Source organism: Aspergillus piperis (genome assembly GCF_003184755.1).
Source record: "Aspergillus piperis CBS 112811 unplaced genomic scaffold BO85scaffold_2, whole genome shotgun sequence".
In the NCBI taxonomy this organism is placed as follows: Eukaryota; Fungi; Ascomycota; class Eurotiomycetes; order Eurotiales; family Aspergillaceae; genus Aspergillus; species Aspergillus piperis.
The window spans coordinates 408860-434294 of NW_020291592.1; the positions used below are offsets into that span (position 1 = coordinate 408860).

The 25435-nt window shown below is 52.1% G+C and overlaps 9 protein-coding genes across 9 annotated transcripts; 4 read left to right on the forward strand and 5 right to left on the reverse strand.

Moving 5' to 3' along the window:
* Positions 1-2084: 2084 nt before the first annotated feature.
* On the forward strand, positions 2085-3873 carry BO85DRAFT_516247 (tannase; the record flags this gene model as incomplete). The annotated part of the gene is made up of 1 exon (XM_025664835.1): positions 2085-3873. One exon carries the CDS (start codon positions 2085-2087, stop codon positions 3795-3797), a length of 1713 nt encoding a protein of 570 aa, XP_025519549.1. The 3' UTR covers positions 3798-3873.
* Positions 3874-4047: 174 nt separating this feature from the next.
* On the forward strand, positions 4048-5646 carry BO85DRAFT_500949 (FAD-dependent oxidoreductase; the record flags this gene model as incomplete). Its single annotated transcript, XM_025664144.1, has 3 exons — positions 4048-4651; positions 4769-5488; positions 5552-5646. The coding sequence occupies 3 exons, from the start codon at positions 4048-4050 to the stop codon at positions 5644-5646; spliced, it is 1419 nt and encodes a 472-aa protein (XP_025519550.1).
* BO85DRAFT_445079 (sugar transporter) lies at positions 5546-7591 on the reverse strand. Its single transcript, XM_025659174.1, has 2 exons — positions 6064-7591; positions 5546-6010 (listed from the first exon to the last, which is right to left on the reverse strand). The coding sequence occupies exons 1-2, from the start codon at positions 7275-7277 to the stop codon at positions 5668-5670; spliced, it is 1557 nt and encodes a 518-aa protein (XP_025519551.1). The 5' UTR covers positions 7278-7591; the 3' UTR covers positions 5546-5667.
* Positions 7592-7839: 248 nt separating this feature from the next.
* BO85DRAFT_412185 (beta-glucosidase H) lies at positions 7840-10993 on the forward strand. The gene is made up of 4 exons (XM_025657555.1): positions 7840-8143; positions 8205-8811; positions 8875-10141; positions 10196-10993. The coding sequence occupies exons 1-4, from the start codon at positions 8026-8028 to the stop codon at positions 10742-10744; spliced, it is 2541 nt and encodes an 846-aa protein (XP_025519552.1). The 5' UTR covers positions 7840-8025; the 3' UTR covers positions 10745-10993.
* BO85DRAFT_500956 (beta-glucosidase) lies at positions 10598-12518 on the reverse strand (the record flags this gene model as incomplete). The annotated part of the gene is made up of 3 exons (XM_025664145.1): positions 10598-11634; positions 11683-12285; positions 12343-12518. The coding sequence occupies 3 exons, from the start codon at positions 12516-12518 to the stop codon at positions 10782-10784; spliced, it is 1632 nt and encodes a 543-aa protein (XP_025519553.1). The 3' UTR covers positions 10598-10781.
* A 448-nt stretch (positions 12519-12966) lies between these two features.
* Positions 12967-14991, reverse strand: BO85DRAFT_465584 (neutral amino acid permease). Its single transcript, XM_025662068.1, has 7 exons — positions 14697-14991; positions 14620-14633; positions 14491-14563; positions 14102-14433; positions 13681-14039; positions 13428-13625; positions 12967-13366 (listed from the first exon to the last, which is right to left on the reverse strand). Exons 1-7 carry the CDS (start codon positions 14861-14863, stop codon positions 13136-13138), a joined length of 1374 nt encoding a protein of 457 aa, XP_025519554.1. The 5' UTR covers positions 14864-14991; the 3' UTR covers positions 12967-13135.
* Positions 14992-18064: 3073 nt separating this feature from the next.
* Positions 18065-19960, forward strand: BO85DRAFT_445081 (uncharacterized protein). Its single transcript, XM_025659175.1, has 2 exons — positions 18065-19364; positions 19420-19960. The coding sequence occupies exons 1-2, from the start codon at positions 18316-18318 to the stop codon at positions 19862-19864; spliced, it is 1494 nt and encodes a 497-aa protein (XP_025519555.1). The 5' UTR covers positions 18065-18315; the 3' UTR covers positions 19865-19960.
* Positions 19961-20805: 845 nt separating this feature from the next.
* On the reverse strand, positions 20806-21996 carry BO85DRAFT_500967 (concanavalin A-like lectin/glucanase). The gene is made up of 4 exons (XM_025664146.1): positions 21630-21996; positions 21436-21560; positions 21034-21364; positions 20806-20955 (listed from the first exon to the last, which is right to left on the reverse strand). The coding sequence occupies exons 1-4, from the start codon at positions 21908-21910 to the stop codon at positions 20889-20891; spliced, it is 804 nt and encodes a 267-aa protein (XP_025519556.1). The 5' UTR covers positions 21911-21996; the 3' UTR covers positions 20806-20888.
* A 1715-nt stretch (positions 21997-23711) lies between these two features.
* BO85DRAFT_445082 (aminotransferase class-V) lies at positions 23712-25435 on the reverse strand. Its single transcript, XM_025659176.1, has one exon. It carries the CDS (start codon positions 25300-25302, stop codon positions 23821-23823), a length of 1482 nt encoding a protein of 493 aa, XP_025519557.1. The 5' UTR covers positions 25303-25435; the 3' UTR covers positions 23712-23820.

The window sequence follows — 25435 nt, forward strand, 5'->3', positions numbered from 1 at the left end:
TCTTTATTTGACGATCAGAGTTGAATCACAAGTTCAATTCGGCTTAAAACAGTAGTATTTCACCTCGTTCGCTAGTAAGTTCGTGGTTTCATGATGCCGGATGTCAATATCATTTATATATATTTCAACTTATGAGTTAAACAGCATCCTGCCTTTCTCAATTGAAGATCGTTACCCGTGGCTCTTTTTTAGACCACTTATACCTATATCTGCACGTTGAAGCAATACATCAAGTCCACGGATCTTCTATAGTATCCTCGAGCAACGAATTACTGGCCACCATCATTGTTTGAACCTCCGATTTTCTGCCGGTTCAACCAGTGTCCCAATCGGGAATAGTCAGGTTGCAGGTTGCAGGAATGGTCCTTCCTAGTTGGGAGGCGGTGTGACAGACATCTTCTCCATCTCCAGTGCAACATCTTCCTTACAAAAGGGTTGTCTGAATTGCAACACTCGTTGCATCGGGCAACTTCGGGGCCCGCTGGGTGATTCTTTTCCCTGCATCGCATCCACTTGAATGGAATTGTGGTAACGAAAAGTAAAAGTGCTGAAAACTCTGGCAAGGTACCATCATCAATCCATGGCTGTTCCATCCACGGTTCCCCGTAGAATCTCTGCCTTAGGCTACAAGGCTTCCTGTGCGGGTCACGTGCTGACAGCGTTCTCCTCCAGTCATTCATACTTTTTATCAGACTAGACTATTCCAGAATACCCCTGTGGGCCTGGACGCATCATCCCACCATATCCCTACGATGTTGCAACTTGTACGCTATGGGAACCCTGCTTGCAAAAAATGTCCCAAAGGATGCAGCAGACTGCAGATTCCAGATCAGAACAAGGGATACCGCTTTCTGCCTTCGCTCGTCAATCATTTGACGAGAACGAGGAACACATTCTACTAGTGGATGAGTTCACCAGAAAGCATGGTGTTCTCGCCTTATTCTGTGATACGACATCTGAGAAGATAAACCGTTGTGACCAGTATGCAGCAGCAGCGTTCTCTGATCCAATAGTAGGGATCGTGCTGAGGATCTACTGCAGCTAACGGACACAATGAATTGACTGCTTTCGAACCAGCATTGTCTGGTTCACAATACAGTTGCAACGTGTTGCCCCACAACAGACCATGGTCTGGCTGCTACCTAGGCCTCCTGTAGCTGGCCTGGTCGTCATGCCCGTTGCCATTGAATGCATTCAGTCTGAGTAGGAATAGGTACACTGTCTAGGATAACTTCTGAGAGCCAGCATGCAACAAGACAGCAGGGTGGGCTCATCCTATGTACCCATGCCATTCCAATAACCGGACCATACCTAGTTGCCTCTTTGTGCAACTTGCAACCTTCAATCTCGTACGACTGCGGTTCCTGACCTGCCTACAACTCCTAGCTCGTATAACCCAAACATCGATGGATACTGCTTGAGTAATTGATCAGGAGCTTCATGGTCTCCGATCAGCCCATTGATCACTGGATTGGCTGGCTGTCGTTGGGCAACCTCAAGAGACCTGTTTCGGAGATAAGAGTGTAGGGCATGTTCTCATTGCCTGGAAACCTGCAGTTCTGGAAGGAACCGAGCAGCCACTGCCGAGAATCTTCCTGATAAGCGGGAGGGTGCGGCGGAGACTTTCACCTTTGCGGAAGATGATCGCCGCCGGCCGCGTTAGTCCGTTTCAACGCTCTTCTTCTGGTGGACCAGCTTTAAGCTTAATCCCCCAGTCATGCCAACCGCTGAGACCCGATCTCGTTATCATCAGTCGCAGAACCTGTACCTGCAGGGCCTCGTCATCCTTGATCCATTATTTATTACCTTCTCGCTAGGCAGCACCCACACCTTGCCACTTTCAGGTTCACCGGCCGGATCAGTTCTCTCGGTTGCATCCGAACCGGCGGACGACCGCATCCTCAATCAAGATGGCTGTTTCCAATGCCTCGTGGGTGGGGTGGATTACGTTGATTGCAGTGGTTGAAGAACCCCTCAAACATTCTCTCAGACATATATAATGGCTACGTATCCCTGCTGCAGTCAATCTTCTACTAAACCAGTCACTCCTTCAGTCTCTCTTTAACTTTGGTCAGTCGTTCATTATGTCCAAGTTCCTCCTTTGGACGGTCTCCGCGGCAGCCCTCGCGCGCGCCGCGACTCTCGAGCAGGTCTGTACCGTTGCTCACGCAAAGGCCGCCGTGCCCGCATCCGGCCTGGTGCAGGGTGTGGTCACCAACCCTTCCAGTGTCACGGCGGTTCCCGTCTACAATGAATCCACCTCTGGATCCGACTACTACCCGGCCGGAACCTATGATTACTGCAATATCACCATGACTTATTCTCATGCCGGCAAGGACGACAGCGTCCTGCTGCAATTCTGGATGCCCACTCCTGATGACTTCCAGAACCGCTGGGTGTCCACCGGTGGCTTTGGCTTTGCCATCAACGTTGCCTCCAACGTGCCTGCAGGTCTTCCCTATGGTGCCGTCGCCGGCCGGACCGACGGTGGCTTTGGCAGCTTCGACACCCAATTCTCCTCTGTGTACCCCCTGGTGAATGGTACCGCCAACTACGATGCCCTGTACATGTTCGGCTACCAGGCCCACCACGAGATGTCCTCCATCGGCAAGGCGTTCACCAAGAACTTCTACAGCATGTCTGACAAGCTCTATGCCTACTACCAGGGCTGCTCCGAGGGTGGTCGTGAGGGCTGGAGTCAGGTGCAGCGCTTCCCCGAGGAGTGGGATGGTGCCGTCATTGGTGCTCCTGCCATTCGTTATGGACAGCAGCAAGTGAACCACCTGGTGCCCCAGGTCGTGGAGCAGACCCTCGACTACTACCCTGAGAACTGCGAGTTCTCCGAGATGGTGACTCTGATCATTAACGCCTGCGATGAACTCGATGGTCGCAAGGACGGCGTCATCGGCCGCACCGATCTGTGCCAGCTCAACTTTGACCTCAAGTCCACCATCGGTAAGCCTTACGCCTGCAACGCCACCACCAGCATGGGCGTGACCACCCCGGCCCAGAACGGCACCATCACGGCGGAGGGTGTGCGCGTCGCTCAGACCATCCTGGATGGATTGAAGGACTCTCAGGGTCGTCAGGCCTACTTCTGGTACCGCATTGGCTCGGAGTTCACCGATGCAGAGACCACCTACGACTCGACCACCGGCACCTACGGTATCGACATCTCTGAGCTGGGTGGTGAGTGGGTGACTCACGGACTGCAGCTGCTGGACCTTGACAACCTCTCGACTCTGGACAACGTCACCTACGACACTCTGCGTGACTGGATGCTCGAGGGTCTCCAGCGCTACGAGGATGTCCTGCAGACCACCTGGCCCGACCTGTCCCGCTTCCAGGCTGCAGGCGGCAAGGTCATCCACTACCACGGTGAATCGGACAACAGCATCCCTCCTGCGTCTTCGGTGCGTTACTTCGAGTCCGTCCGCGATACCATGTTCCCCAACAAGACCTACAACGCCTCGGTTGAAGCCCTGAACGAGTTCTACCGTCTCTACCTCGTTCCCGGTGCCTCCCACTGCAACACCAACTCCCTGCAGCCCAACGGACCTTACCCCCAGAACTCCCTCGGCGACCTGATGAACTGGGTCGAGAAGGGCATTGAGCCGGTGACTCTGAACGGCACCGTGCTGAGCGGCGATCTCGAGGGAGAGGAGCAGAAGATCTGCTCGTGGCCTCTGCGTCCTCTGTGGAAGAACAACGGCACGGAGATGGAGTGCGTATACGACCAGAAGTCGATTGACACATGGTTGTATGATCTGGATGCGTATGACATTCCGATCTACTAGTGCGTTTTTAAGTAAACGTCCTTCTGTACATTGTACATTAGTGTGAACATAATGCCAAACCACCACCCGATCTATCAAACTCTATACCCAGAACCAAAGTAGACCCCAACCACGTAGCAAGTAATAAACTTCCGACCATCGGCTCATCCCGTAGGCAACAACATCATCATGACTCCCCACCACAAGCTTATCCCCACGTCCACCAACACCTAACCTACCTACAGCTACACCTCAAAAACAACAACCAACCATGAAAATCATCATCGTCGGCGCCGGCATCTCCGGCTGCGCCGCATACCTCACCCTCCGAAAACACCTCCCCCCACCACCCCCCTCATCACCGACCCAAGACCACGAATTCACCATCTACGAAGCATACCCCAGCACCAAGTCCCCTAACCCCACCAACAAAATAACAGTCGGCGGCGGCCTCGGCATCGCCCCGAACGGCCTGCGCGTCCTCGAACGCCTCGACGAGAGCATCCTCCGCGACGCCGTCACCAGCGGCTACATGCTCGACCACACCAACCTGAAAGATAAGCACGGGAAGACACTAATCCAACTGCCATCATCATCATCATCCAGCAGCAGCGACAGCGGAAGTAATGAAAGTAGTGGAAGTAACAGAGCACTCCACCTCCTCGGCACAAGCCGGCACAACTTCTGGCTCTGCCTGCGCAGGCGCATCCCGGAGAACATCATCGTGTATAACAAGCGCGTAGCGAGGGTGATTACCCATCCTACCCAGCGGAATACGGTCACGTTCGTCGATGGGAGTGAACCTGTGTATGCGGATTTGGTGGTCGGGGCGGATGGGTTGAGGAGTGTGGTTCGACAACAGAGTATACTTGATGGTGAGGGGGATGGGTTGGGTGGGCCGAGATATGAGTATTTACCCTACCCCTACATATCTATCTCATGAAAGTGAAGTGAAGTATATTTACTAATACTATATGATATAATTGAAAGAGGCCTCATCGGCATCGGCGGCTTCCTACCCACTTCCACCATCACCACCACTATCGGTGGTATAGAACCCGGCTCCCTAAACCTCCACTTCAGCGGGACAGGCTTCTTCGGCTACTTCTATGCCACCAGCTCATCTACATCCCCGACTCGCTCTTCAGCGTATCATGTTTCCGAACCGGGGGATACCTTGGTTTGGTGGACGACCTACTCAACACCTACTCCTCCCGATGGGAGGGATGTAGATGTGGATGACGTGAAATCCCAATTGAAATCGAGATTCTCCACCTGGACTGACCCCCTTGTGCTCCATATTATCAACTCCGTCGAGGTGCAGACTATGTGGCCTACCTTTACCACTCCCGAGCTTCCGACGTGGGAGAGGGAGGGCGTGGTGTTGGTGGGGGATGCGGCGCGTGCGTTGCCGTCGACGTCGGGCCAGGGGGCGAGTCAGGCGTTGGAGGATGTGGAGGCGTTGGCGAGGTTGTTGGGGCATGAGGTTGGGGTTTGGTATCAGGAACAAGCGTTGGGGGGCATGTCTGGGGAATCTGGTGGTGGGGTGGAGGGGGAGAAGAGGGCGATTCAGATGGCGTGTAAGAGCTATGTGGAGATGAGGATGCCGAGGGTTAAGCGGATTTTGGATACGGCGAGGGGGATGCAGAATAGTAAGAGGGATATGGGCGGATGGGGGGAGTGGGTGATGTATTGGGTTATGTGGGTTATGGGTATGTCTATCTACTTCCTGGGCTGTTGATGAGAGAGAGAGAGGAACATGCTAATGTGGGTAGGGTTGTTTCCTGGGTTGGTTGCGAGGCAGCAGCAGGAGGTGTTTGATTATGATTTGCCTGCGGAGGTGGAGCGGGTGTTGGATCGAGGATTGTAGTATCATTCGTCGTATATAGTATCAGGCCGCAACTCTCTCCTCATGAACACTATTCACCTTCTTCTCTTCCAGCCGCTTCTCTTCATCCTCTTCTCTCTCTACCGGCCCATCAAAGATTATTGCCACCTGCTCCAACGAGTATCCCTTTGTCTCCGGATAGAAGAAGAATGCAGTCACTGCAAACAGCACCAGCACCACAATAAACACAATGTAATACCGCCACCCAATCGCATCCAGAGCAATCGGATTCACAAATGTATTGAAGAACATGCCGCTGATCGTCGCCACCCAAGTCACGGTCAGACCGCGGGATCGTAGTCGGTACGGCCAGATTTCGCAGGGGTACGAAGTTAAGAATGGTGTCCTAGACCACATTAGCATAAACACGAAGCTACTGCTGGTGGTGGTGGTACTAACAAAGCAATGCAGTATCCTGAAAAGTAGATAAAAAGGAACGGGATCACAGCAGCCCCCGTGGCCGCATTGTTAGTGGTCTGGAATGACCCTGAGAGCGCTGTCACCAGCACGTAACTGACGAACATGATGCCCGCTGAGGAAAGGAACAGTGGACGGCGACCAAAGTTATCGATCAGGAACGCTCCTAAAATAGCAAAGATGAGATCCCACATCTGCAGACAGGCCGAGATGAGTGTCTGGTCACGGACAGTGGTAATTCCGATTGAGTCCAAGATGAGCGACAGGTAATACGAGATCACTCCGTTGCCGGTCCACTGCGCGAATAGTCCCAAAGTAATAGAGATCATCAGGCGCCATCGGTTACCCGGTGTCTTCACCATCTCTATGTAGCTTCCACTGCTATGGGCTTCTTGCTCCGCTTGGATGGTCGAAGTGATCTCGGAGAATTCATATGCCACAAGGGGAGAGCTCTCGTCGCCGGCAGCGTGGTAGCGCGTTAGGATTGCCCGAGCCTCCTCGTTGCGGCCTACCGAGATCAGCCAGCGAGGGCTTTCCGGGGCCAGAAGGAACCCCGGTAATCCAACAACAGGCACTAGGGCCTGGAGGACAGAAGGGAGTCGCCAAGCCCAGGAAGAGCTGTAGGTACGAGAGGCAAAGACGACCCAAGCAGCGACCGTCCCACCCACATACCATCCAGACATGAACAGCGAGTTGAAAATGCTGCGGTGAGTCGGGTAGGCAACCTCGTTGATGAGCAAAGGAACGGCATTGCCAAACAGGGCAGACGCGCCTCCCAGAAAGAGACGAGCAAGCATAAACGCAGTTGCATTGGGGGCAGCAGTCTGGAGAGCGCAGCCCAGCGTCAGGAAGAGGTATCCGAGGTAGACCCCTGGCTTGCGCCCATATCGATTGGCAATCCAGGATGCACTTGGGTAGCCAATGCCGCAGCCAAGCCAGTAGATGGCATTCAGCCATCCCAGCTTTGCTCCAGTAGGATTGTTCATAAAGGCTTTCCACTGGTCCAAGGCTTCAAGACCGTTCATGAGAGATCCGTCAAAGCCGTTGGCGGATGAGAACATAACCAATGAAAGAATGATGAGGTTGAGTCGCAGCAAATGAGGCTGCTTGTACCATGCAGGACCTGAAGGGAGGACCGCCGCGAGGTGATCTTCTCCTGCATGCTTGCTCGATGTGTCTGTTTTGGTGATGCCCATTGTCGGTTCCAACGTTGACGAAGACAGTGAACTCGGCATAGGCAGAACCGAGGAATCGCAGGCTATTTCAAGGATGGCCTGAGAGGCGCCTATACGTCGGCGGTTTATTCCTTCCCACCCCGCTAGCTACGTCTCGTGTGGCTCTTCTGGGACACGACGGCTGCTGAACGAAGCCACTGATGCTATTAGCGAACTTGTACCCTGCGAATAATCCGGAACCAAGCCATGTCAAAACCGCCAATCGTAGCGAGGCGGCTATACCCATACTCATGACACGAAAGACGCTGGACGGCTCATCATGGTGCTTAACCCACAGACGCACGGTTATCTGGGAAACGGCACGAGGACAGTGTGGAGAACTGGGGGAAGTTGGGGTAGGGCAACGGCAAGGAGTCGGGGAAGAACAGACGGAGAAACGGAGAAAAGGAGAAACGGAGAATTAGAGGAGCTCTGAAGCCAGTCAATGGGACTGGATGGCTGTTGAAGAATCAATCAGAACTCGCGGAGCTGGTGGAGCTGGCCCGTCGACCCAGAGATCACCCCATCCATGCTGGCCTCGGTCGGCACTGTGCGAGCTCCCATGTACTCCTCCGTAAGACGCACTGCTATGTCCTTCCGCACATCTGCGAGGACATAACTAGTTGGTGCCCCCAGGGCTGCACAAGATGGACGTGGAAGTCTGCGAGCATTCTGCCTCAGCTCCGACACACCATTCCCCAACCACACGCTGTAGCAGACTGCACGCATCATGCCTTGCGTACATGCCGCCGCCGAGACGGACAAGTCCTTTGTTCAAATCGCAAACGCCGATATTGAGGAGCTCATCAAGCAACTGACCCTAGATGAGAAAGTTGCCCTGCTAACGGGTATGCCCACGATGCACCGCTTCTTTCTAACTATGACCGAAAGCTGACTGCCTCTGGCTAGGTGACGATTTCTGGCACACCGTTCCAATTCCCCGGCTCGGGATCCCATCAATACGCCTGTCTGACGGCCCGAATGGCGTCCGTGGCACCCGCTTCTTTGGCAGCGTGCCAGCAGCTTGTCTGCCCTGTGGTACGGCCATTGGAGCGACATTTGATGAAGATCTCGCTGTTCAGGTTGGCCATCTGCTAGCGGCAGAGGCCAAGGCCAAAGGCGCCCACGTTGTCCTTGGCCCGACGATAAACATCCAGCGAGGTCCTCTGGGAGGGCGGGGGTTCGAGTCGTTCTCTGAGGACCCGCTGCTGTCAGGAACAATAGCAGGTCATTATTGCAAAGGCTTAAAGGAGGAGAACATCATTGCAACGCTCAAACACTTCGTATGCAATGACCAGGAGCATGAGCGAATGGCTGTCAATTCCATTCTCACCGACCGGGCGCTGAGGGAAATCTATCTTCTGCCATTCATGATCGCAATTTCTCTGGGAAAGCCCGAAGCCATAATGACGGCATACAACAAGGTAAACGGGCTTCATGCATCGGAGAGTTCAACACTTCTTCAAGACATCTTACGTGAAGAATGGGGATGGGAGGGTCTGTTGATGAGCGACTGGTAAGGTTTCCTGATTCGTGATCACGCTTGATTTAACCCTTTTCGTCGCTGACTCGCTGGCAGGTTTGGAACATATAGCACATCCGAGGCCATCAACGCTGGACTCGATCTCGAAATGCCAGGGCCGACAAGATGGCGCGGCAGTGCTCTGTCACATGCCATTACCGCAAACAAGATTCCCATGGCGACGGTCAATGCCCGTGTTCGTGCTGTGCTGCGTCTGGTCCAGCAAGCCAGCCGATCGGGTATTCCTGAGCGTGCGCCGGAGTTGCAGCTGAACCGTGCCGAGGATAGACGGCTACTCAGGAAGATCGCCTCAGAGGCAGTTGTCCTCCTGAAGAGCGATGACGGCATTCTGCCTCTGGACAAGACCAAGAAAATAGCCGTCATCGGTCCTAATTCCAAGATTGCTACCTACTGTGGAGGGGGCAGTGCAGCGCTCAATCCCTACCAAGCTGTAACTCCCTTTGAGGGGATTTCGAACTCGGCTTCCGGCGGCGTGGAGTTCGCTCAGGGGATATACGGACACCAAAACCAACCCTTGCTGGGGACGCGCCTGCGGACTCAGGATGGCCGTACTGGATTCACCCTGAAAATCTTCAATGACCCTCCCACCGTAGCGAACAGAGTACCACTCGAGGAACGACACGAGACGGACTCGATGGTATTCTTCCTTGATTACAACCACCCAGAGCTGCAACCCGTGTGGTTTGCAGACGCGGAGGGATACTTTGTCCCAGAGGAATCCGGCCTATACGATTTTGGCCTTTGTGTGCAAGGGACGGGCAAGCTCTATGTGGATGGAAACCTATTAGTCAATAACGCTGATGTACAAAGGCCGGGGTCTAGCTTCCTTGGGAGCGGCACCATGGAAGAAAGAGGCACGTTGGAGCTCACGGCCGGTTGGCAGTACAAGATCCATGTGCAGTGGGGGTGTGCTAAAACCAGCACGTTTAAGGTCCCCGGGGTAGTCGACTTTGGTCACGGTGGCTTCCGATTCGGCGCCTGTAAGCAGCTCTCGCCTTCTAAAGGCATCGAAGAGGCAGTGCAGCTGGCTGCATCGGTTGATCAGGTCATACTCGTGGCTGGTCTGAGTGCGGAATGGGAATCAGAGGGCGAGGATCGTACGAGCATGAGCCTGCCGCCACATACAGATGAGTTGATCTCTCGTGTACTGGAGGTGAATCCAGACACTGTTGTCGTCCTTCAAAGCGGAACTCCCGTGGAGATGCCCTGGATTCAAAAGGCAAAGGCAGTGCTTCACGCCTGGTATGGCGGTAACGAAACTGGCAACGGCCTTGCGGATGTCATCTTCGGCGACGTAAACCCGGTAAGTTCTTCTTCCCAGCTGGCCTGGAGCTGCTAACTCATTCGGATGTCTTAGTCTGGCAAACTTCCACTCACGTTCCCCCGCCACGTCAAACACAACCCCACCTATTTCAACTATCGATCTGAGGGTGGTAGAGTCCTATATGGTGAGGACGTATATGTCGGTTACCGGTTCTATGACGAGGCTGAGATCGATCCGCTGTTCCCTTTCGGCCATGGTCTCTCGTACACAACATTCGAACTATCGGGGCTGTCCCTCGAAAGGGAGGCATGTTCACTGCAAGCCACGTGCACGTTGCGTAATACCGGATCCAGAACTGGAGCGGAGGTGATACAGCTGTATGTCACCCCGGTCTCGCCGCCAATCAAGCGGCCACTGAAGGAGCTAAAGGGTTTCCGAAAAGTCTGGTTAGAGCCAGGTGAGGAAGAGGTGGTGCAGATTCCGCTGGATCTTGTCCGTGCGACAAGCTTCTGGGATGAGAAGAGCAGTAGCTGGTGCAGTCACAGTGGTACATATCAAATAATGCTTGGAACCAGTAGCCGTGGGACGTTCTTGGAGGACTCCATTGAATTGAGTGAGACCACTTTCTGGTCGGGACTCTGAGTGGGGCTGGGTAGCAAGAAATAGCACGCTGCCACTATTATGAACGACCTTTTATTCGATCTGTATCTATCCAGGTTTGTAGATGCATTGTGACCATGCTTTCGCTACTGTCTATGCGGGACAGGATGTCGGTTGACTGTCGTAGGTACTCGGTTGCTCGCTCCGCTTCCGGGCCAGCAGGATGAAATGGGCAAACCAGCAGGCCCGCCGCGATATCACGCACTTTGTGCGCCAAATGTAGACCGTTCGCTTCCAGGTTGATCTGGGGCAGGCTGAATAGTATGCAGAATAGTTGACGACAAAGATCCTCCCTCTGGAGCCACAACGCCTTTGCATCAAGCATTGGTTGTGCATGGTCGATAGATGTTAAAGATAGCTCTGATTTGTGCGCTTGCGCCGCCTCCAGCTGATCAACAAGCAAGCTTTGTAGCCACAGGTGTGTGACATGTAGATTTACTCGCATAGAAGCAAAATGTGACTTCGTCATCTCCGTCACACCAGAACTCCCACCGTTAGCGATAGACTCGGTATCCGATGGCTGCCATGGCCGGAGGAGAGGTGGGATATCATCCAGTAAGAACCGTAAATTGTGAAGACGATCCTGGATGTAAGAAATTTGCACGGCTGGATCGCGGGCCCTCACGCAGGGACACGGGCCAGCCGGTGATTCTGGACAGGTGCTCCTGATCGCGGCCCAGAACACCTTGGAGTGGAGGATAAAGCCCGTTACCAGGCATGGACTTTGGGCTGGTGGCATAAGCACCTCGTTCTCGAAGATCATTTCGTCATCAACTTCGAGTGGCATGAGATCTTCCGGATTAATGGAATGGAGAAGGATGGGATCCAGGTACGACAATCGCTCTCCTAGCACATTCTGCAGTTGATTATGGCTGAATGAAATGAGCAAGACAGCTACTCTCCGGGTCATGCCCACTTACACGAATCCGTAGAAAATCAACCAAAAGCCCTTCTTCCGCAGTTGAGTCTCGATGCAATTAAGCCCATCATATTCAGAGATGCGATGGAGGTTTAGCAAGCGAGCAAGTTGTGTTGCCTCCACATCTAACATACGGGACCAATTATGGTCACCCAACTGCCGAAATGCAGCATACAGCAAGTACGAGATGGCAAACTTTTGGAAGTTGATGTGGTCGAAGTAGGTCGAATCCCTCAGCCGCAAAATTTTGTCATAGCAATGACGGACCATGTCCCTTCGTGACGTGAACCTCAAGGGCGGGGTCGCACATCGATATGAATGGAATCTGCTAGGCATTGTAGCGATGACCACCGCAGCGATGGCGGTGACGAGCCCAAGGAATCCGCTGTCCTCGCGATCAAGGTTCTCCTGCAAAGACTGTCGAAACGACGGCCGATGCACTATTGGAATCAGGGGATACAGGTAATCCAAATAGTCCTGCATGATGCCGGAAAATAGGTGTCGATCGCACAAATCATCCGTGGGATAATTGATGGCACCCAATACCCGGGCCTCCCCAGTCTCTCCATCTGGCTGCGTTTGTGCCGGAGATCTTGTACGTGAACTTGGAGTGTATGTTAGCAATGATCACTCACTGCAGAAGGAGACTCGAGCAACGTACCGTTTCTTCGGGCCTCGCGTCCGGGATGGGGATAGAAAGGTGCACGGCAGGTCCAGTCTAGCACAGCGCCCACATCTGGAAGGGGCATCGGTCGATGACGAAGTCACATTGCATTTGACCTTGCGCTTCCGGCAGATATCACAAGCCTGAGTGACCAAGTCTGCACGCGTGGTCATGGCGACAATTACTGTCAACAGTAGACAGCCGGAAGGGAAGTATTCAGGATGGTTGGATATCGCCGGCTGCCAGCAGTTGGTTTGGATCGCAAGGTGCTGCCTGTATGCCTGAGGCATGAAGAATAGCACAGAATATCTAACTGTAAAGGGTATAGTGTTGTTGCTAGTTATGCAGATCACGCTTAATCAGCACGCATAATCCCAGTTCGCCTCCTGTTCATACTTGCAGTTGTGCTAGTACTCAATCAATCGTCTGCTGTTAGTGTAGGATATTGAGACCTATTACTCAATCTTTAATCACATACAAGGAAAGTTTAACCCCTGGCTTGGACTTTAGACTGTTCTGAGCTTCAATCTTCAGACAAGCAGTTACATACCCACCGTGGATCAGGGTACAACGAATTGCGACCGGATAACTCCACTACAGAGGACAACCTTGAAGTAATAGATAGGAAGATAGATGATAACATATTATGTACTCATGAATAAATCATTAGCTAGTCCGTCATGCAAATAAACCCGTCACGCCGTCATCTGCCGCGGTCCCAGACACGCGGCAAAAGAATTCGCTCATAAACGCCATTAATGATGTAAAGTCTATATATATAGATGCACATTCAGCTGTCCGTGTTGGCACAGGTGAAACTGTTGCTGTTGGCATCGTTGTGGATGGCTGTTCCCGAGGCATAGAGACCCAGGACACACAGCACCAAACCGAACACGGCGATACCGGCATTCAGCACGGTCAGGGCGATCTTGCGGGGGCTGGCAAACCACTGGCCGTAGTTAAGGTGGAGCCAGTAGATACCACTGAGACCATAACTGAACCAACTAGCGAAGAGAGCGCTCTGAATTATGACATTAGCGACCGGCACGAGATGAAACTGTGCAGGGAAGTAGGTGACTTACAATCAGAGAGTTGAGGTCGCTGAAGACAGGGATGGCCTCGGCGATAATCCAGGCAACCAGCCAGCAGGCCAAGCCCAAGGCGATCCAGACAAGGACCGAGCGGCGGCTACGGCTGTGGATGAGACCCGACTTGGAGCAAGTGCGGAAGTAGATGTACTTCAAGCCAATGTGACCATTAACGACACCGGCACCGACAATCTGTGGAGATGTTAGTGTTCGTGGAACGAACAAATTCATCAGTTGGTTTACTTACGGTGGGAATGGCAATTCCATAGGCAATCTTCTTCAGAAGAGGACCAGCAGAGCTGAGAGCGGGAGATTGCACATCCTTGCCGACGTAGTAGTAGATGACGCAGGCAGCAGTCACGTACAGACTGATTTCAAAGGTCTGCAGCATGAACAGCGACTTCTTGAAGTCCTTGGGCTGCTCCATCTCGGCGATAAGACCGAAGAAAGCGACGTGCGCACAGTAGGCGAAGACAATGTTGGAGACGGCGGTGAAGGCCGTGTAGAGGTTGGTGTCGACAGTGGCCTCGATGATGCGACCGGGGTGCTTCTCCACACCCACACCGATCATGGTAATCATCACAGCACTGAAGATACTGAGGAAAGCTAAACGGCAAGATGCCAGTCAGATCATGATTCGTACGCAGGCAATTGAGAAGTGTACTCACAGGCAAAGGAAATCCAGGTCATGCCCTTCATGGTACGGGGAATGGAGAGGACCATGGAAATGACCATGCCGATCACACTGAAGACGATGGAGCAGGTGCCATGTTCGGTGATGGTGTTCATCATGACACGGAAGGTCAGGAGGTGGCTGCCCATGACGAAGATGCAGAAGAGGAACTGGCCCAGGCCGAAGAGTTCACGGCCAAAAGGGCCCATCAGGATTTCTCCCGCATCGGCGAGGTTCTGAATGTGGGGGTAGCGTTCTCTGAACAATCCAATGTTGTAACCGGTGTAGGTCGCGAGAATTCCGAGACCAACGATGAGGATGATGGCCCTGAAGGATGGGAGTTAGCGGACTGTGAGGTTGCATCGTCGATCCGGCTAGACTTACGGGACGAAACCCAGGGTTGCAACGGCGGCGGGTAGCGAGAGCACACCCAGCGAGACAGACTCGCAAATCATGACTGCGGAAGGATTATTAGAGTTTGTGATGCAGAGAAGAGGTAGGAAGAAAGCATACGCAGTCCACATTGCCTGTTGTGAATGTGTTAGCAGAAATTCCGGAGAGATGGTGGGAGGCGGGGAGCGGATACATACCACCACTTCAAGGTCTTGTACTTGATTTCCGCAAACTCCTCATTACCGAAAGCGTCGGACTCCTCCAGGCCCGGCTTGAGGTTCTGCTCCACCTGGCTGATATCCTCCTTCTTCTCGTCAATGCCATCGGTGGCGTAGGGAGGGGGACTGTCGTGAACGGCCTCCATGGTGGTGAGGTGTAAGGGTGCAGGCCGTGTTGAAAGGCGGAAGGTAAGGGGAGGAGCGGGAGGCGGGAGAGGAAGAAGATGAGGTGAAGACAAGGAAGATGAGGAGAGGAGGAGAGAGAAGGAGGAGGAGAGTGGAGGCAAAGAAGGGGAGCTGGGGGGGATGGGGGAGTATAAAAGGAAGATTCGGGAAAAGTCTGCGGATAATATATGGTGATTTGAAAGGCACAGACAGGATTGAGTTTCGGGCAGGCACGAGTTGACAAGCCGGGAATTCTGGGGACAACCAATTGACTGGAGAGCTGAACCTGAGTGGAAGTGGAAGGCAACACTGATTCAGAGGCCGGGCTTGTGGGGAAACCCAAGCCAAAAGGGCCCCATCGTATGTTTCTACCGTTTTGAGACAAGCAACGGTTCTTCTCCTCACCGGACACTCGCTGATCGGACCGCATCCGAGGTTGATGACCATGAATAATTGGTCATCCCCCCGATGGCGGACTGTCCGCTCCAATCATGAAGTTTAAGATGACACAGGGAAACCATGGATGGGCTCCGCCAAGCACAGCGCCGTCGCTACCAGCGCCCCTCGGATCCCGCTTAGTCTACTTGTAGCGCCAGATGCGACGCGGTGCATCCCATCCCCGTCCGGACGTGTCTGCCGACAGAACGGCATCAGCCATCAAGAGCTCCTGCCAGCTCCGATGGTCGCTTCCCCGCAGAAGAACCGCGTGGGTAAACGAGGAGATACTCGGCAGATAGGTCGATGGGTGGTGATATCTATCTATCAACCATGTGGTTTGACTAATTGTCGTTCCTCACTTGTTCGGCAGTCCATCCAGACTAGACCAAGGAGTATCTAGTGACGATAAATTTGCACTCCCTCACATCGCCCACTATCTGGAAGCTGGATCCGCTAGGCAGGTTGGGGCCTAGACAGCAGCCGGTCGCCTCACCGGTGCAGGAGCTTAAAGCTAAAGTGCAGCAAGCATTCCACTATCGTGCAGAAGATCGCCATATTGTCGCAGCTTCTGTCGATAAGCATTTCTGTCGATGGCTCTATCAGGGTAGATAAAGACCAAAATTTATTTCATTAATTGCACTTTTATTCGAATCACCCTCTAATGCCTTGATAACCATGTTGATCATGAAATTGCTGGGGGTGGGCAATCTCGCTAGGAATGTGCCGTGTGGTGTGCGTGGCCACTTTCTGTAACACTTGTTGAGAAGCGAGCGGGCGAACAATGAACCGGCCTGTGCTGCAGGTACCCGCCACCTCAACCAACAAATCACAGTGGCGGCATAGAATATCCTTCTTCTCTCTTCACCGGAGTAGCACCCTCCGAGTCCGAGCCGTCTTCTCTTTGATTGTTATTATTGCTGTTGAGCCTCCCGGTGGGTGTTTCGGGCCCGATGGATCGTGTCCGCTTGTCTCTACTGGATCCAGCTAGATAGATAGACTGGTCTCCGGCCGGAGGAATGGTTCTGGAAAGGAAGAACATCCCTAGGATCCATACTTTAGCGGTAATATGAATGGTTAAGGCCTGCCAATTGAACGTGGCATATTAGATGCTAGAGTGTGGACATCACTGTGAAGCCCAAAGCTTTAATGGAAGTGTCCAAGCACACAAAAAGTGGTATCAGAATGGTTTCAGCTTTTGGTAAGTAAAGTGATCTGGATGATCTGTTTGGGCTATGGAGAGGTGACGCACCAGCCGGCCCCATGAAGCATCTCAGATGGGCGGGTGGCGAGGCAGAGGCAAAGGGAATACGAGGAAAATTGAGTTGCGCATCGGAATGTGCCGAGACTGACTGTGTGTGTGACACATTATCGCCGGCTGTTATCTCCGCTGCTTATTTTGCTGGTCGAATCACGTGGATCGGTTTCCGGGCGGATGAGGGAGATTCCGCTCCGTTCTTTCTCCGTCGTGTCCATACATTCCTTCAGGCTACAACTAGTTGGTTATTCTTCAGCTGTCGCCTCGGATCACGCATTGTCTACTTGATGGTTCGCTTATCTCATTTCCATGGATCATGCTACCCGTGACAGATCAGATGCTCCTCTGATGCCACTCTTGATGGCCACCTGTTATCGCTCCCTCAAGAAATGCGTGATCTTCAAACCTAAACGAGATACTCCTACATGAGGTCCAACAAGTGCACCAGTACCCCGGATGTCTCCAACTGCACAAGAACAATTCTTGATTTGCAGATAATATCGCAGGGGGGTTCAGGGTTATGATATCATCAGCAGAGGGAGAATGAGGCTGTTCTGGTATTCATTGGCTAGGAGTGCACGGATGCCCGGCGGATTGAATCCTTCCGGGCCAAAGAGATGGCTTGGGTGTCTTCTCTTGGTTACGACCGAGCCATCTTTCTACTGGTAGGGATTCTGACATCCAACAATTGACCCACCACTTCTTGCAAGTCATGTCGCTACTAGCTTTGCTCTTGCAAGCTTCACCTTTCATGACGCGAGAGATCGATCCTATGGCACGTTTGCAGATTCAACGGCTCATACCACAGTGCAGCCCTCAGGCTGTGCTTGGAGCAGATTGGACCAAATCAGTCGCGCCATTGATTCGACGGACTAACCCAACGGCGAGACAAATACGAATGGACAAAATTGAGCGATCATCTTGCTTGTGGAAGGAATCTTGATGCAGATGCAACATCGATGGGATTATGCGCCTTCGTGAGCCTGAGGCCTTGATGGAATTTCGCCTTGCACCAAGCGGGCCCGCTCCAGCCCAACTTTCCAACACGCAATTGTACACATCGGCCCGGCGGGTAGTAGATAGCCGGAGTTGATTCGAAGAAGAAAATGAAACAGTTCAAAATACCAAGTGAGACGCACTCGGTCATGAGCTAAAAGCACACCGATCTTGTTGTACATCTCTGAAAGTCCCATGTCTGTGGACCGACACCCGAGAAACTCTCACGAAGCAATGGGCATGAGCTTACGATAAAACTACAATCTGCGCCAGCACTGAAGCTCCCGTCAACAAACAAACCGAAGACGGGTCGTCGCCATGCATTGTATACATATCATTCAATTCAAATGTAACCCCAGACAATGTTTCATGCATACTGAATCGATCATGATTTTATGGGAACCCCCCGTTGAAAAGGAGGGCTGGATAAGGATAGTCCAACCACGACCGGCTGCATCGACAATAACAAAGAAGACATTGTCGATCCAGTCATTTTCGCAATCAGTAATGCAACAATTAAGTCTACTTCTGCTCTTTGTTCATTTCGCAAGTTACCGTTGTTCCTCACCAACTTTGTCCCTGCATTGGTTTTCTCTTTGCGAAGAAGATGTACTCATTCGTGTATAAGTCGCGCAACCTTGCTCCACACACAGAGAGCAAAGTACAGGCTTACTTGACCCATCTGTCTGATTTATTGCTATCCATCAAGATTCTCCGTCAACTATACACAGCCTGTACATCACAATGGAGAGCCCTTCGGTCAGCGAGATGACCATCTCGGCTCTACACAAACTCAACGACTGTCTGCAACACGCAACGCTAAGAGAATGGGTCGAACAGATGAAGACATACTTTGAGAAGAACTGGAGACAGAAACTCCGAATCTGCGCCACCTCTAACGGGATCTATGATGACAGCGGCATGCATTCAGACGAATTTGTCCGACTGCATGCCGTTCGACGTTTGAAACAGCTGATCGAGGGGCTGGATGAGTGTATTGAGACAGCAACTAAGTCTGAGGAGTGTCTGTTTCCAGGCTGTGCTGACCAGTCCCATGAGAACAAAGAAGATGTCGTGTCATCAGAACCCGGCTGGGATGAGTTTGGCCCTAAAATTGAACGGCCGGTGAGGCCTGAGGGGGCGCCCAAACTTACCGAAAAACTAAAGGAAGCCCAGCTGAGTCTTGAGAAGCTCGGTTTACTCGCAGAAAGAATGGCAGATCTTTATAATGACGCCCGCGACTATGAAGCCAAAGCCAAGTTCACGTACGTGGACTATCAAAAGCTGGATGACCCCGATCATAAGTATTACCGTGATGTGGATGTTGAGGGCCTGCGCAGCTTGAAGAAGCATCTTATCCGGGAGTACCATCACGGATACTCCATCGACTTCCCCCAGTACAAAGCAGGAGCTAGTGAAGGCTTACCCAGCGGTAAACCCGCGCTGGCTTATCTTGAACAGGATCATCGACAGCAAGTACACCGCTTAATCTACGTCATACTCCGCCGACACCACCGGCTGAGCCTGTCGCGAAAAGCAGCGGAGAAGCGGGCCACCGCGCGGGCTGCAATTGGCACTGGAGACGGTAACGGAAAGGATATTCTATCCGAGAACCCGCCGGCAAATGTATTCCAACCCCAGCTGCCATCCACCGATGAAATGAGGCAGTTGAAGCTTGCCTCTTGGTCCAAGGCCCCTTCTCCAAAGTCCATCGAGGGGCAGGAGCGCACGTTCCAATGCCCATACTGCGGTGACATGCTCCTGGAGGCAGACTCGGAGCGCACAGCCTGGTAGTAAGTTTGCTGCCCGACAACGAGAGAAGAATCTATCAGCTAACTGTACAAATAGCGAACATGTAAACAACGATCTTCTACCATTCGCCTGTCTCTGGTCATGCTGCAAGCAGGAAGACCCGAAGGAATTTGCCAACGTCGTTGAACTAACAGCCCACCTCGAAGAGAATTTCGGGACCGTCGAGCACGGGGTGTGTGATGCTTGCCTTTCACAGGGAAAGTCCTGCAACAGTTGCGAGTTCACGAACAAGAACGATCTTGACAAGCATCTTGCTTCGTTTCATCGAAACAAGAGTAAGAGTCCGACACCGACCACCCGGTTAGAGGTTCCCAGCCAATGTCCGCTTTGCCCTCGGAAGCTCATCTATAAGAATCGGGGCCCTGACTCGTTGTATCCCCACGTTGCCAATCATATGGAAAGGTTTACTACCCTTGCATTGCCGGAGATTGGGATTGAGCAGTCGAATCGTCGAGAGGGTAAGCCTACAGCTGCCATGTAGATTGGGAGTGAGGCGGATGTAGTAATTAAGTAATTCGTACTTTAGATGTTATGTTTATGCTATCAGAATGTGAATCGCAGTATTTGACAACTATCATAATTCGCTACTCTATATGTGAACTGAGGAAGAGGGTTGTTTACCATCAATAACCAATAATATATCATCCAGCAACTCTCACATCTAGATATTAATCCCACGGCACGAGACGTAATGACACTTTCCCGCGAACTTAATCTCTTCAACCAAAATTGGCTCAACGTGGGGCCAAACTTTAGACACAGTCAAGCCGAGTAACTGTATGCCACTCTGGAACGAACCGACCAAGTCAGCGTGGCCACGGATTTGTTCCGATGCTAGTCTACGGTCATAGCAGTCTTTGTTAGTTGGTTCTTATTACCGCCTCATCTATACTTATACATAGAAATTTAGTCCTTTCATGATCTTAATCAAGGGCTAGTCTCCTCTTTTACCACTTGTCATTCCTCTCGTCCGAATGGAAATATATCCATGATGAATTGGGTTATAACGTATACTGATGATAAATTCACGGAAGTAGTAATTTAATCAGATGGTAATAGGCTGAAAGAATATATGTTAATATAATCTTTGATGGATATTCTACTACAAAGACTTACTCAATTGTTGTTATCTATTGTCTTTGTTATGTTTCTCTTTTGTTGGTTCTACTTACAAAGAATAGCAGATTAAAATCATAAACACAATACCTGACTTTTCCAACAAATAACCCAGCAAAAAACACCCGTTTGTTGAGCGACTATTGATTTTGTGTTACAATAAGCAACCTACGCAATAAGGTTAACATATAAGGTTGGCACTTTAGATTGGACTTAGTCAAGGGTAAATGTATGACAGCTGCATGGTTACACAAGACTAGCCATAGAGTCCAGTCCGAGGGTGGATAAAATCCAAAATTCAAGCCCCAACACTCTTACTCTCTCACAAAATGGAAGTGCATCCATCCCGCAAGACTCTCCCTCGAATATATACATCTTTTGGATTCAATTTAATCCAGGTTAATCTGCAACCCCAAGGTAGCATTCATAACGGAGTTACCGTAGAAGAACTCCGTCCTAAACCACACACACCACACATTAGCTTGCTTCTCTTCAACCAACCCATCTTCTCAAAAGAAAGGAATCAAAACTCACCCTCCATTCCCAACATTCACATACGCCTCCTTCGTAAACTTGCCCAATTGAACCAACTCCAACAACCACTCCTTAAGATCACCCTCAAAGGAGCCCTCGAACTGGGTATCAGGCAACAACGAGCTGACAGTGACGCCCGAATCCTCATTCACATCCTCGTACAGCTTCCAGGACGTGCCGAAGAGGTTATCAATCGTGGCGACGGCCCCGTTGGTCCAGCCGATAGGGAGCTGTCCACCCTCGTATTGAAGCCAGAGCATGAGTTCGTGGGCGGAGGTGGAGGTGGAGTCGCCCTTTGTGGGGGAGGTGATGAAGTCGAAGCAGACGTTGCCTGTACCATTTCCATCATCATTATTATTAGTATTTTGATTATCAGGATGGTGGGTGAGGTAAGGTATGTACCCTTGAAGGCAGTAGAATTCGTTCTCGACCAAGTATATTCCGCCGGAATGGACTCGATGGCGGAGATCTTGGTCTCCAGGTTCTGGGTTAGTCCGACGAAGGAGTATCCCTTCGGGACATTGTTGCTGTACAATCATTAGAAATATTTAGGAACAAGGAATTGAGGGAGGGAGGGAGGGAGGGAGATGGCTTACGTGCTCTCGACATATTCGATATCAGTCACACTACTCCATACAACCTCCTTCGTGCCGTTCGTGGAGGTAGTCATCTCGCCGTAGTCGGTGCACTGGGTACCGACGATCTCGTCGGCGTTGTAGAGCATGTTGTATACGATCCATGGCGAGTCCTGGAGGATGATGTAGTCGTAGTCGCCGCAGAGAGAGGTGGAGGACTGAGTTTCGGCGCGGGTGGTGAGGGCGGGCAGCGCCAGCGCTGAGGAGGCGAGGAGGGGGAGGAGGGTGGTTGGGGCGAACATTTTCACTATATGTTTTTCTGAAAGAGCGGACGAAGTTGAATGGTAAAGAATGTATGTATGTATGGTTGAATGAATGAATAACACGCCAGGTGTGGAGGAAGTTACAGTGAGGAAAAGTGCATGGGATCAGGATCGGGTTATAAAAGGTTAAGCTTAATATCGGGTGTTTCTAGATGAAACCTCCTGAAACTGCGGTGGGGAACGGGGATGCTCCTTATACGATCTATCATCGAACTAGGGTCTACGGGATACTGGGATGCTTTGGATATGATATCTTTGTATATTGAGATGTAGTTGACCGAGAAATGCATTGATGAGGGTGGGCAATGGGTATGGGCAATATGAAAGGGTGTCCTTCGCGCAAGCATGTCGGGCGGGTTAGGGTACCATGTTCCATCTGACGGACCACTCACTGACTACGACTAATAGTGTAGAAGCCTTAGCATTGGCATAATATCACTCAGGGATAAGAGTATAATATACTATATTATATCTCTACCAGGGAGACTAGACACTTACCGATGACGACAACATCCCAGAGGGCAAGAGATGCCGTCCCAGCCGCAGAAAAGCTTGCCACAGTACCTAGACCACAACCTCAGCCATCCACACGCACACGAACCACCCATACCTCCAAGCTGACGCGTCGAGGCTACACGGATAGTTCGTATCCGAGGATCACGGCCTGCAAGCGAAGGCAACAAAGGCAATCCAGGTGCTAGGCAACGAAGGCAGCAAACTGCATGATTAGCCGCATAAGGTTATCTACACATTCATCATTGGGGAGCTGCATGTTCTGCGGCTGACAGCTGATACCCGATGATCCCCCGAGACACCAGCAGGTTACATGCGATGCGCTCGATCGGGGGATCGGGAACAAGCGCCCAGCAGGAGAAAAGGAAGCCATTGCCAGGTCTTGGCAGGGACCGATGCCCTGTTTCGGTATGGTGGGTCAGCAGGGAGGTGGAAAGGCTGAGCTGATGGAGTGCTGGACAGCTGAGAGAGTTACTCCGTGTAGATTATGCTGGGCAAGCAAGCAAGTAAGACATGTGTCAGGGCTGAACATTTAAAACTACAAGGTAATAGCGGGATGGAGTAATTATCCCTGCATGAGCAAGATAGAGGAGGAGGGGATCGTCGATACCCAGCACCGCCACAAAATATCGAATCTCAGATCCTTCGGGGGACTCTCGGGGTTCAACCCCTCCAGATGATGGAAGAACCAGGTCGAAACCGGTTCATTCAAGTGGGGAAGGGAAAGACACGGGTTCATGCAACGTAAAGTAAATCACATCATGGGTCGCGGCGGATGCGATCGAGAGGATCGGCAGCAGCAAAAAGCAACGCCCACGAGGCTGTGGCGCATGTAGATCAATATGTGGCTGTGCATTATAGAGGAGGAACAGGAATTCACTTTTTCATCACATCAATAGCTTTATTCAGGATCCTTGGCTTTGTCTCAGCTAGCCCAGATACATCAGATAGATGAGCTGATTGGATGGAGCCCCAGACCGAAGGAACACCATCGTGCCCTACTAGCTGCTTCTGCTGCCCCCCCGGTTCGAGGTGCCCTATATTCGTCTCGGCCCCGAGCCATCCGCGCCCCTCTTGGTTCGTCTGCATCAAGCATAGTGGGATCGCTAGTACTGCCCGGCCAGATAGCCGATCTAAGACAGATTCACATGCGTGGGGGGCGTTTAACCGGGTGAGACTACGATGACCCAAATATTGGTCCCCGTCCTAGTAAGACGAACTCGCCCTAGCAGGGAATACGATCAATAGTGCAGGAGTGCAAAGACCAATTAGAACACCGTTACTCTAAACACTATAATCTGTATGACAGCTATACACAGAACATTACGACAACAGAATGGCTCGATAAACATGTACACATCCACATTCATACCCCACTAGCACCCATCACGCGGGCTAAGTCCACTGGTGTCAGGCACCCGGTCCCGGTAGGTTTTGGTAGCGAAGTCGAAAAACCGATCTACATCTGCTGTATTCGAAGCCACGCCAAACGATACCCGGATGGCCCCTCCCGACGGAAGACGACCAATGTTGATGATGGTGTCCATCTCAATTAGGCCCTTGCGGAGACGACGTCGCACGCGCCGCAGCGGCCGCGTATCAATCCGTAGAGCCTTCTCCGCAGGCCCTGGATTGCAGAAACAGCCAGTGCGCAGAGAGATCGAGGCAGCTGCTGATTCCTGCCCCACAATCCGCTCATCCACAATATCTCCTTTGGCGTCCAGGAAGTTGAAGCAAATGGTGCCGCCGCGACGCTTGAGGTCGGTGGGCCCGTAAACTTCGGCCATGGGGGAACCGTCGCTGTGACGGAGTTCAAGCAGCCGCTGGAGGAACCAGCCCGTAAGGCAGCGCACTCGGGTGGAGATCAAAGACATGTTCACGCGCTCCAGCCATTCCAGACCCACTTGGACATCCGGAATAGACAGGAAATTCAGGGTGCCATCCTCAAACCCGGCCTCGTCGGCGGCCATGACGTGCCAGGTCAGCGCGACCCCCACTGTCTTGACTGTCCCTCCAGAGAACCAGGGCCGTGAGAGGCGACTAAGAGCATCGCGACGAGCAATCAGACAGCCCAGACCGGTGGGGTAGCCGAAGAGTTTGTACCAGCTGACCATGACAAAGTCAGGCTGGGGGTTCTTGGGAGACAGATCCAACTTCTGGGTAGGCAGATATGCCGCAGCGTCTAGGAGCACATCAAAGCCACATTGTTGAGCCAATGTCACCCATTCGAGAGGATGGCGGACTCCACTAAAGTTGCTCTGGGCTGGATAGGCAAATAGTCCCCGATCACGGTTCGGACGGCCTCCTTTAGTCAATGCTAGTCGGTCTCGTCCCCACTCCCACCAGTGGCCGCCGAGGACTGATGCCAAAGTAGCCGGACTGACTCGGAGCTCCGGGGACTGCACAGGCACATAGACGGTGCGTGCATGCTTTGCTCGAGCGTACTCCCGGATTCCATTTACAGAATTGTGGTTGTCTGCCGTCAAGATGAACTGCTTCTGCCGGGAGAAGGGGTAGGATTCGCCAACAAGACGCGCTGCTCCCGTAGCATTCTGAGTGAAGATGACGGTATATGTGTCGGGAGAGGCATTAAGATAGGAAAGTACATGGGCGCGCGCCTGCTCGACGAGTCGGGTGGAGTTCTCGCTAGTGGGACTGACGGAGTGCGGGTTGCCAAAGGCCTGCTCCGTGAGGCGTGCATTGTGGGCATGATACTGTTCCTTAGCGGCGAGACCAGAACCGGTGTAGTCGAGGTATGTGTGACCCCTTTCGTCCAAGTAGCTATACTGGGTCTCCCGCAGATGATCCAGAGATGTCGTCTGGGCGTATTCAGGGAAGGTATCCAAAATGTTGCTCATCCTGTAAATCTTATGTAGAGGGTGAAAAAACAATGTTGTGACCAGATATCTGGACAGTTGGAAGAATGAGTATGGCTGAGGAAGTATGGGAGACTAAATCGGGATGCTAAATAGTCCAGTTTATATGTTGTAG

Bases quoted from the DNA above. Each gene is read 5' to 3' on its own strand.
- BO85DRAFT_500967 (XM_025664146.1), bottom strand. From the start codon at position 21,910: ATGTTCGCCCCAACCACCCTCCTCCCCCTCCTCGCCTCCTCAGCGCTG. The intron at 21,561-21,629 runs GTAAGCCATCTC...ATGATTGTACAG, and splicing joins ATCGAATATGTCGAGAGCAC to CAACAATGTCCCGAAGGGAT. The intron at 21,365-21,435 runs GTACATACCTTA...GAAATGGTACAG, and splicing joins GAATTCTACTGCCTTCAAGG to GCAACGTCTGCTTCGACTTC.
- BO85DRAFT_412185 (XM_025657555.1), top strand. From the start codon at position 8,026: ATGCCTTGCGTACATGCCGCCGCCGAGACGGACAAGTCCTTTGTTCAA. The intron at 8,144-8,204 runs GTATGCCCACGA...GCCTCTGGCTAG, and splicing joins GAAAGTTGCCCTGCTAACGG to GTGACGATTTCTGGCACACC. The intron at 10,142-10,195 runs GTAAGTTCTTCT...CGGATGTCTTAG, and splicing joins TCTTCGGCGACGTAAACCCG to TCTGGCAAACTTCCACTCAC.
- BO85DRAFT_445082 (XM_025659176.1), bottom strand. From the start codon at position 25,302: ATGAGCAACATTTTGGATACCTTCCCTGAATACGCCCAGACGACATCT.
- BO85DRAFT_445081 (XM_025659175.1), top strand. From the start codon at position 18,316: ATGGAGAGCCCTTCGGTCAGCGAGATGACCATCTCGGCTCTACACAAA. The intron at 19,365-19,419 runs GTAAGTTTGCTG...CTGTACAAATAG, and splicing joins TCGGAGCGCACAGCCTGGTA to CGAACATGTAAACAACGATC.
- BO85DRAFT_465584 (XM_025662068.1), bottom strand. From the start codon at position 14,863: ATGGAGGCCGTTCACGACAGTCCCCCTCCCTACGCCACCGATGGCATT. The intron at 14,434-14,490 runs GTAAGTCTAGCC...CCCATCCTTCAG, and splicing joins GCAACCCTGGGTTTCGTCCC to GGCCATCATCCTCATCGTTG. The intron at 13,367-13,427 runs GTAAGTCACCTA...GTCATAATTCAG, and splicing joins GCGACCTCAACTCTCTGATT to AGCGCTCTCTTCGCTAGTTG.
- BO85DRAFT_445079 (XM_025659174.1), bottom strand. From the start codon at position 7,277: ATGGGCATCACCAAAACAGACACATCGAGCAAGCATGCAGGAGAAGAT. The intron at 6,011-6,063 runs GTTAGTACCACC...AATGTGGTCTAG, and splicing joins TCAGGATACTGCATTGCTTT to GACACCATTCTTAACTTCGT.